Source organism: Haliotis cracherodii, unplaced genomic scaffold (genome assembly GCF_022045235.1).
Source record: "Haliotis cracherodii isolate W230 unplaced genomic scaffold, xgHalCrac1.p SCAF_1, whole genome shotgun sequence".
Lineage (NCBI taxonomy): Eukaryota > Metazoa > Mollusca > Gastropoda > Lepetellida > Haliotidae > Haliotis > Haliotis cracherodii.
The window spans coordinates 67884083-67895076 of NW_027266264.1; the positions used below are offsets into that span (position 1 = coordinate 67884083).

At 38.6% G+C, this 10994-nt stretch overlaps 1 protein-coding gene across 2 annotated transcripts; it reads left to right on the top strand.

Annotated features, from left to right (window-relative positions):
* Positions 1-88: 88 nt before the first annotated feature.
* LOC139462258 (mitochondrial fission factor-like) lies at positions 89-10459 on the top strand. Of its 2 annotated transcripts, XR_011653027.1 has the most exons (5): positions 89-229; positions 1392-1599; positions 2978-3176; positions 4853-8085; positions 8144-10459. XR_011653027.1 is itself a non-coding variant. In XM_071243895.1 (4 exons), the coding sequence occupies exons 1-4, from the start codon at positions 191-193 to the stop codon at positions 5079-5081; spliced, it is 675 nt and encodes a 224-aa protein (XP_071099996.1). In that variant the 5' UTR covers positions 89-190; the 3' UTR covers positions 5082-10459. The 2 variants fall into 2 exon arrangements, 1 of the variants encoding a protein (XP_071099996.1); XM_071243895.1 differs by having other exon boundaries at positions 4853-10459.
* Positions 10460-10994: the final 535 nt, after the last annotated feature.

Here is a 10994-nt window from a genome sequence, read left to right on the forward strand (position 1 = left end):
AGAAGACAAACGAAAAACATTGTACATATTGTATTAGTTTGTAAAAGCGTACTATGTTGCTGACGTCATCATTTTATGCGGTCTTACTTTCAATATGGCAGCTCCCTGTCCTGTCAGAATGACATAGATTCGAAGCTAGAAGTTGTTATCTGTGAAACAGGAAGTTGTGTTTGCTATATAGACACTAAACATGGAGAGTGCGACCGAGAGTGCAGATTCGTCGGCCCGGGTAAGCGTTGTACACAAAAGAAAAGTCCATGATTTTATTATCGTGAAATAACCATATATCCTTGGCCATTTCATGAAGATTCTGTTGTAACCTTTGAGCTTGATTTGTTCATCCTCAGAATGTACTGGGTTTTTGTTCATCACACGTTCATGAACTTGAATAAATAACCACCATTTAAACGTTTCACATGTTATACTTATTATAGTAATATTTCCATGTTTACCAGTTCTATATATATACGTGGTACCCAGCAGGTAACGTAATTTCCTTATTTCGTTTTCATCTTTTTTTGTGTGGGACTTTCACCACCCAAAAGTTAAATTCGTAACCAAACCAATTCGTATCCATAGAGAATTGGAAGCCACAACCAACTCGTTGACCAAAAAAATACAATACAGAAATTGATAGATGACTTATTTATAATAGTAGTTACAAAGGAATCTGCAAATCCTTTTTGAAACAAATTAATAATATGTCTATCACCTCCACCCAACATCCACCACTTACCAAATTAACTTCTTGTCCTTCTCAGCTTGTATATATTTATCAAATTGTTTATTTATAACAATGGGTCCTGCAAAGAAAATACTAAAACCTACCTTATTTTTATTAAACACTTTATCATGTTTATTCACTAAAGAACCTGCTAAAAACACCAAGAAACTTACACATAAGCATGATAAGTGAAAGACACGGATAGTAATTATCATTCAATTCCAATATAAAAAATGTGTCTTCAAATTCCCTCCAGGTTTGCCTAAGAATTCATTGTAAATTGTGTCTACTAGTTGGCAGTATCTACAATTTCACAGCATCCCTGCAGTTACTTAGTCAAATATTAGAGCCTTTGGGAACAGTTATTGAATCAAAGTGTTCTGTGAAAATATAAGGGAAAAAAACACATAATTTTTTGTGACACTGTGAGATGAACTATATAACATGAAATATAACCACTTGACAGGCAAGGTCTTTATCAAAGGCCTTATGCTCTAACTCTTATGTTACTCAGTTTGAATCTGCAAGTATACCAGCTTTTATGTTATACAGTGATATAGTGTGTAAGGACATCTTCAATTATTGAATGAAGATTGAATATGAAAGCTACAATTTGTCCCAATTCTATTACATTACACTTAAAAATATTATAAACATTTATTTTAAGATGGACAGAGCCTATGTTCACAGTCTGCCATCAGACTACAGTGATGTCCAGTCAAACAGCTACGATCCAGATTTCATATCAGAAATCAGCAACAAGATGCAAGTGCCAGACCGTATAGCTCTGGGAGGAGCATATAACGGCCATGTTGGACCCACTGGAAACCCTGCCTCGGAACACATGATGGTGCCGGACAGGATTGTACTGGCAGGTAAGGCCAAGAAGAAAGGACTTGTATAAATTGTCACATCTGCAATATAGCTTCAAGTACTCACATTGTCATTGATACTGATAGTGTTTGAAATTGACTGAGATTTCATAATTGATTACAACCCACGTGTTTCAAGGGATCACCCAGGGATTTATCTAGGGTTCCAAACAAAGTGCCCTTAGCAGACAAATTGGGAAAGAATCATGATATTGTTCAAAATTGGATTTAAAAAATAATAATTTATTTTCATAAATTCTGAGGTATTGGGACATTTTTAATTCAAAATAGTCTTTTGACTGTCATTTGCTGCAGACTTGGGTCCGAATAACGACCTCTGAGCAGGTCTTGATAAATCTCCCGCATGAATTTTGTTAACTATGTCAATGAAGTATGAACTGTCATCAATATATTTTACTCACATGAATAAGTTATAGAGTGAAAACTGAAAAAAATATTTTTTTCTCTTTTTACATTTTTCAGCCTCATTCAAACATGTTCAATATTTAAGGACTTGATAGGACTAGTCAAAATGAATACATCAAAATAGTTTAGGAATGGAGTATCTAAGAAGATTTTCCAATTTGGATAAGCATGTTAAGAATTGCCCTGTGTGGCTTAGATCCTTACTTGACTTTCTGTCACTGAGTCGAATTTGTTACGATCACAAACAGTCATAATGACATCGTCAAGTTGTTCCTGCTTCTTGTGGATATTACTTTTACTTTTAGGATTCCTGTGCATGTCCATGGCTATAACTTGCCAGGATCCATGCATCGTTTGTTGTTGCTGTTCAATGCTGTCATGACCAACATCTTGCGCTGTCTGGGTGTGATGACACACAACTTAGACGCAGAGTCTCACCAGTCAATATTCAATAAGTCATCTCTTGCAACCACCATAAGTTGTTTGGGACTATTTCTAATCCTGAATCCCCACGGAGTCCTTTGAATATGTGTTGGGATATGTGGCAACGCTGTCTGTATCGTATGAAGCAGGATAGTATCTAGATTGGTTTCAATTCTCAGCTCTGCTGTCATCATACCTACCTAAGTACCATTCATATTAATGTTCACACTACAAACACCATGAAGATCAGGTTAGAATTTGTCTTGAGGCGACTAAGGGGATTGGGTGGTCAGACTCATTAACTTTGTTGATGCATGTCATCATGTCCCAATTACAGAGATTGATGCTCATGGTTTCAAGACTTGGTTATTTACAGACCACCGTCATAGCTGTAATATTGTTGAGTGCATGAAGAACCGACAAACACTGTTTTTTCCGACCTTGGTGATGATATGACTGATGTCACGTTGATACATTGCTTTGTTTGTTACTGCTGTCTATGATGAAATTGTTTTTGAAATTTGAATTGCAGGAGGAGATACACACATCGGCATGAAGGAGGCACTCCGTCCTCTTGCCTTTGATCGTGTCCCAGACAGTGAGAGCTTGTCCTATGTTGGGCTGATCACCCCACCCAGAACACTGACGCTGGAGGAGAGATTCCCGACTGTGGAGGATGTGGAAACACGCAGAGCTAATACTGTTATGGTAGCCAAACCAGAAGCTAATGGGTGAGAAGGACTAGGCCATTTGGTTGATGTTTGGCTATCACACATTTTGCCATGTTTTTCAGGTGTTGTCATACCTAATGTCTGACAATGTTTTGTATCAATTACCTTTATTGGTCTTTGGTGATTTGAACCACTTTTACTATTAGGGTGATGGTTACTCTGCAGCAGATCATTTACTGGACTGGTAAAGATATATGTAATTTCTGTTACCGGACAGGGATGAACAATCTCTGAGACCTTTGAGGATATTTTGAAATAGATCCTGTAGCATCCTGCTTTTTAAAGGTTTTTTTAACACTAATTATAGGGGAAACAACTGTTGGGTGATCAGTGGATGTCAAGTATGTATTTAAGATTTGTTTCCTGTTTGTTACAACAATTTGAAGAATGATCTTTAAAGCAGAGAAACTTGGTAAAAATAATTCTTATCATTGTTTATGGAGTATTGTATAGTTCAGCCTGGAACATGTTTGGGGGTATTTGTTACATAGCATCTGTAACCATATCTAAATACCTAAACAAGTCTATTTCTGTTTATATCAAGTAAATATTAATGTCAGCAATGAGTGATCTGTTACACCATATACTCGGACCCCATGGTACCGCGGCATTCATCGTATCGCGGCATTTGTGATTTCCTGTAGTTCACGCGGGACACGCCTCTTAGCGGCTGTCTATTAATGCAAATCAGTAACCAGGAAGTGCTCACTTCGTAAACAATTTCAATTTCCTCGGAATGTTCCGTCTGCTGTAAGTAAGGAGTTTTTAATCCGTTGATACATATTTCTGGCATCTGTTGTAATATTGCCTTACCCCCATCTATCAATGGCCAACGATATAACCCGCAGTTCCCCAAGTAAACTTTCTCTATCGACCTGAACTAGATCATCTGCATATTCATGGCGACTAATGAGGTAACGGAAGTTACTTAGTCCGCACATTTTTTCCCGCTCTGTGCCCAGAATCTATTGGGAGATCATAAGGGCCATAATGCCAAACTTAGAAATACATTCTTCACTAGTAACCAAAAGATAAATACATACTTTGGGCATACTAGAAGTGCTTTTTATATATTTATTGTTGACTTTTAACATTTTTCCATTTTGTGACTAATTATTGTCATCCAATTTTTTTTAAACAATCTTAATATATCATTTCTGATATTTTTATGTTGACTTTTAAAAATATTTTTCTCTTAAATTTCTGTAAATATGCATTGAATACCTATTGCTGATAACACATTTAGAATTTTACTTGTGCTGTCTTTGCACTTGTCTGGACAAATCACTGATGTCTGGCATGATCATACCAAGTGGTTGGTAGAATTATGTCCTCTTTTTGTCCAATTCGGACCTCCATACACAACCGCGATACGATGGAGTTCTCTCCCTTGTCAAACTGAGCGCATGGCCCGGCTTTTACTCAGAGCTGCTAATGTAAATAATGAACTTTTATCAGTAAAATATGCATTGTTTGATAACATGGATGATATCTGATACAGAGAACACAAATATACATAAAGGTTAGTGAGTGCATTTTGTTCCGTTTAGCGTACATGACAAGTACCGCGATACCCCGAGGTTGCAGGCTACCAGCAGTAAAGTTAGGTGGTCATTATTCCATCACAAGTTGAGTTAAGTCCAAAACTAACCTGGACCAATCTGTTTCCATTACAGGATGGGCCCAGTGCCGTACACTCCAGGAGTGTCACCCTACGAGTCGCTGCTCCTCAATGAAGAAGATGAAGCCACTCTATTACGAACCCAAGTTTCTAAACTGACCCGTCGACTGACTGTCATGGAGCAGGATAACCAGCGGCGATCTCAGCGCGAACTTTTCCTGTACCCTGCTGTGTTCGGCTATCTCCTGTTTCGAGTATTTTTCTGGTTCATGAGAAATAGATGAAACCAAATACCGCCCCTCAGACTGACTTTTCAGATATATTGCAGAATGTTATCTTTTCCTCAATTCTTTCTTACAGTTTACCTGAGGGAACATTCTAGTTGATATTCTGGGAGAGCCCAGATATTTAGGGCCAGATGTATTACTCTAGTAAACTTCAGAATGACAACTTGTGACAATGTGTACAATGATTGATATCACTGCACACCATATCACTATATGTGTTTATGAACATGGCAGGAACTCATTTATCCAGGACATTGCTGTACATAGTCATGCTGTTTTCTGTAGCTACTTCCCATGAAATACAGGTATATCTAACGTGTGACATCAGTAACTGACAGTACACTATTAGAACATCAAGCTATGGTACAGTGGAACCCTGCTTATCAGGACGCCTCTTTTATAACATCCGTTTAACTGAATATCTTGATATCTGAATATGTCTTGAGTTACTTTCATCACGTTCATGCCTACGTAGCTTCAGACCACACATCCGGAACAAACAAGGGGTGCATTATTGTAATTGTGGTCGTCAGTTAGCACGGTTTCTTGTTTTAGCATGTTAGAAAACACGAGAATGTATGCAAGTTTGGTCTGAAATTTGTGTTAAGACATCAGATGTGATCTTTATGACATGGAAGTCATATGCACATCGAAGAGGTTGTTGATTGTCTGGATGAATGACCCAGTTTTATGTATAAGTAAAACACCATTTTGGTCACAAATATGACTGTCCGGAGTGAAATATGACTATGTTAGCAATTTTATGAGATACACGTTTTGTTTTCAATGAATAGTGTACCAGAGGCTGGTTTTCCAATATCTTAGTCCACATTAGTGGGGTCCCACTGTAACATGTTCTTTAGAACTCTTAAGAATACTGGTCCCTGGTCAAACACCCAAATCCTAAAAACCAATCTCTGTTCTTTATTTCAATCTAATGGTACTACTGGGTGATGTCCTGGGACATGTGAAATATTCTATCATTATGCAGGTTACAGAGTTCACTGACAGGCTACTACACTGACCAACTGACATCTACATCATATAGCGGAGGTGAGGTGAAATTGGGTTTAACGTCGCGTCCAAGATTATTGCACTTTTATAGCGACGTGCATGCACGTGTGTGTGTTGCTGCTTGTACTAGTCTGGACTGATGCCAATTTATAGTGCTAGCTCACTGAGATACCATGCTGCAGTTTAACATGAATACCCCACTCAGACACAGTATACTGACTCTGAGCCGACCAGTCCTTGTTTTAACCCTTAATGCCGAGCGCCAGACAGGGTAACAACTCATACCATCTTTTTAACGTCTTTTGGTATGACGCGGACAGGGATCGAACCCCCGACCTTCAGCTCTCCTGGGCAGACGATCTACCACTAGACTAAGGAGGCGGTCTCATATAGGGGAAGAACATGCAATGGAAGAATTTAGAACAAACTTGTGCAAATCCTCAACATGTTACAGGGGCGGTCGGGTAGCCTAGTGGTTAAAGCATTTGCTCGTCACGCCAAAGAACCCAGTTGTACATGGGTACAATGCGTGAAGACCATTTCTGGCATCCACCGCCGTGATATTGCTAAAAGCGGCATAAAACCATACTCACTCACTCAACATGTTACAGACCTTCATCTTTCCATCAATGATTTTCTTGTAGTTCAAGAATATGCCTCATTAGCCATTGTCAACCCTACTAAACATATTGGGCATATTCTTTAGAGTCACCAGCTATTAAAGTATCATGTCCCTTTGGTCGACAGGAACTCATTTATCCAGGACATTGCTGTACATAGTCATGCTGTTTTCTGTAGCTACTTCCCATGAAATACAGGTATATCTAACGTGTGACATCAGTAACTTACAGTACACTATTGGAACATCAAGCTATGGTACAGTGGAACCCTGCTTATCAGGACGTCTCTTTTATAACATCCGTTTAACTGAATATCTTGATATCTGAATATGTCTTGAGTTACTTTCATCACGTTCATGCCTACGTAGCTTCAGACCACACATCCGGAACAAACAAGGGGTGCTTTATTGTATCTTTACTTAGGGGTATCATGTCCCTGTGGTCGACAATCTTTGGGTTGTGAAAATACATGACATGTAGAGAAGTCACAAATTTGTCATATCTGACTGTTGAGATTTGTTGTAATTCATCATAGTTTATCACAGTACGTCTGTATTACACATACCTCATCTCATCAGTAGTGATCAGTTCAGCTAGAGGTATGTCTTAACAGACCAGCCAGTGTGTAGTTTTCTTTGGATTATCAGTGAATTATATTGTCATTGTAGTAACTGCTGAGTACTGGGGGATAATATATATTGAACAATGATAGAACTCATCCCAACAGACATACAGCTTTATTTACCTTGTGTGTAACCAAGTGATAGGTTTCATCCTCATGACATGCCTGTCCTCAAGACGTGAAAGAGAAAGTCCCAATAAGCATGACATTTTACAGCCACACCAAATGTTTCTTCTATGATATATGATTAAGTATTGCCTACATGTCTATCCTGATATTCCTGGTGCTGACCTATAAATCAACGAGAACACATGACTGACATGTGAACCAATAAGAACATATGACTCACTTGTGAACCAGAGATAATAGATGACTGACATGTAAACCAACAGTAACAGATGGCTGAACCAACGATAACAGATGACTGACATGTGAACCAATAAGAACATCTGAGACACTTGTGAACCAACAATAACAGATGACTGGCATGTGAACTAATGATAACATATGACTGACATGTGAACTAATGATAACATATGACAACATGACTGACATGTGAACTTATGATAACATATGACTGACATGTGAACTAATGATAACAGATGACTGACATGTGAACCAATGGTAAAGATGACTGACATGTGAACCAACAAAAACATGTGACTGACATGTGAACTAACAATAACAAATGACTGACATGTGAACTAATGATAAAGATGACTGACATGTGAACCAGTGATAACAGGTGACTGACATGTGAACCAGTGATAACAGATGACTGACATGTGAACCAGTGATAACAGATGACTGACATGTGAACCAGTGATAACAGATGACTGACATGTGAACCAACAATTACAGATGACTGACATGTGAAACAGTGATAACAGATGGCTGACATGTGAAACAAGATAACAGATGACTGACATGTGAAACAATGATAACAGATGACTGACATGTGAAACAAGATAACAGATGACTGACATGTGAAACAAGATAACAGATGACTGACATGTGAAACAATGATAACAGATGACTGACATGTGAAACAATGATAACAGATGACTGACATGTGAAACAATGATAACAGATGACTGACATGTGAAACAAGATAACAGATGACTGACATGTGAAACAATGATAACAGATGACTGACATGTGAAACAAGATAACAGATGACTGACATGTGAAACAATGATAACAGATGACTGACATGGGAAACAATGATAACAGATGACTGACATGTGAAACAATGATAACAGATGACTGACATGTGAAACAATGTTAACATATGACTAACATATTTATCAGACATCAGGGGACTTCTCACTACCTCATATTGTTACGTTACTTTTTATAATATACAGAGACATGAACACACACTAAGACACACACACAGATTGGCACTAACGCACACTAATAACATAATAGCCATAATGGATGTATACTAGATGGATATTGGCAAACAGCATTATTTTCTCAGCATGTAGATTGCAAGAACAGGTTAGATTCATATATCAACAATTGTTTAATTTTGTTTTCTAATTTTTGTGAAAATATATTAGAAGAGTTGTCATACTATTTTTCTACCTTTACTTTTCATTACATAAAAATTGCACTTGCAATCTTTGAGGCTGCCCCATGAAGCTTGCCACAAATGACTAACCCTCAAACAGCTACGTAGTTGTATTGATTGTAAAAGGGTTAAGTGTACCTAGGGATGTCACCAGCATGTGTTGCATGTGTTAGACCTCACAGCTGATCCAGCAGATTGTGGGCTCAAATCGAAAACTTTGATGCATCTTATGGGTTTCACCATTTGAAGTGGCAATTCCAATACCTGCATCACTTTGGGCTTGCCTCCCACATTGAGATGACACCATGTGAACAGAAAAGAGTTTTCAAAGATGTTTCAACTCGTTCACTCAAAACCTCAATCACTTGTCAACAAATACAAGAGGTTCTCTCTGATGAGTTACTGTTATAGTGCTGGTACTGCCATCTCAGCAATGTTAATTAAATATTAGAATGCGTTTTCTTCACTGGTCAGGACATAGCGGTATGTAGGTGTCGTCAGTTTCATCCCGCTAACTGTTAACATGTCAGCGTTGGAACGGCACCTGATGCCAAACAACAACATAACAGTGAGACTCTGTCACCATGCTAATATTCCTGTCTCAACAATCGTCTTGAAGAATGTGCCACAGCTTGATCATGAATTCTGGATGTAGGATTTTCATTTACATGTTTTGAGTGGAAGTGTTTTTATGACTTTTAAACGCTCCCTTATATTTCCATATTTTTGACAGTCAAATATTTTGCTAATTTGATGCTAGTCATTAGACTGTTGAGAAATCTTGATCATTCCTCAATCCATGGGTAGTCTTGTCATGTACAGTGTAACTCCCCAGCTGTAAGAGTTTGTTTTCAGCGTTGCTGTGTCAAGTGCCATGTCCTCAACCATGTGTATATATGAAGACTCAATATGCATGCGTCACAGATAGTGTAAAAAAACAACATCATCTTTGCCTTGCTAATTATAGCTTTTTTCATTTGTACATCAATTGTAACTCAGTGATATATATATATATATGTGTTTATGATAATTTATAAAGTTTTAGCTGACCATATTTCTAAATCATAACTACAGCATATTTATTTCTGCTGTTCCACAGTGAAGACATTCATTCATGTGACTGTAGTTGTCTCCCCTTGATACAGAGGAAACCGCGTCAGAAGTAGATGCACGGATGTACATAGAAAATATCCTTGGGAGTTCAACATGGACCAGACATGCTCTTTGTGCTATAATTGTCTGCAGTGTCATGGCGACATGCAATGTCTTCATATTAAAATAAAATAAAATGTCACCGTCACATAATATAATTATACGAATAACTCAAAAAGATTAATAGCTGACTAAGATTTTTTTCAGTGTTAATTAACCATGTCCTTGTTCAGGGCCAATAGTGGTGAAAGTGTGGCCCACACTGGATGTATTATACATACAACATGTACAAGACTAAGGAAAGACGTACACATTTTCCATACATGTAACTGCATTTGTTGATGTGAATGTCTTGTATGTGTTGTTGCCTTGAATAAACCTAACTCATCTCTGCCCTGGTACTGTTGTGTCTGACATACCACAGGGTCTCCACGGGTGTGTCTGGAATACTGCAGGGTACGGCTGGGACGGGTATATCAGGTACTCATGCCACAGACTGTGCTGTTGTGTCTGGCAAACCACACTGTGCTGTTGTGTCTGACTAACCTGGAGTCTGTGCTGTTGTGTCTGGCAAACCACACTGTGCTGTTGTGTCTGACTAACCTGGAGTCTGTGCTGTTGTGTCTGGCAAACCACACTGTGCTGTTATGTCTGACCAATCAGGGACTGTGCTGTTGTGTCTGACAAACCAGTCTGTGATGTGTCTGGCCAACCAGTGTCTGTGCTGTTGTGTCTGACAAACCACAGGGCCTGTGCTGTTGTGCCTGGCAAACCACGCTGTGCTGTTCTGTCTGACAAACCACAGTCTGTGCTGTTGTGTCTGGAAAACCACAGTGTCTGTGCTGTTGTGTCTGACAAACCACAGTCTGTGCTGTTGTGTCTGACAAACCAGGGACTGTGCTGTTGTGTCTGACAAACCACAGTCT

Coding starts and splice junctions, on each gene's coding strand:
- LOC139462258 (XM_071243895.1), top strand. CDS start 191: ATGGAGAGTGCGACCGAGAGTGCAGATTCGTCGGCCCGG. Junction 230..1,391: donor GTGCAGATTCGTCGGCCCGG/GTAAGCGTTGTA, acceptor ATTTATTTTAAG/ATGGACAGAGCCTATGTTCA. Junction 1,600..2,977: donor GGACAGGATTGTACTGGCAG/GTAAGGCCAAGA, acceptor TTTGAATTGCAG/GAGGAGATACACACATCGGC.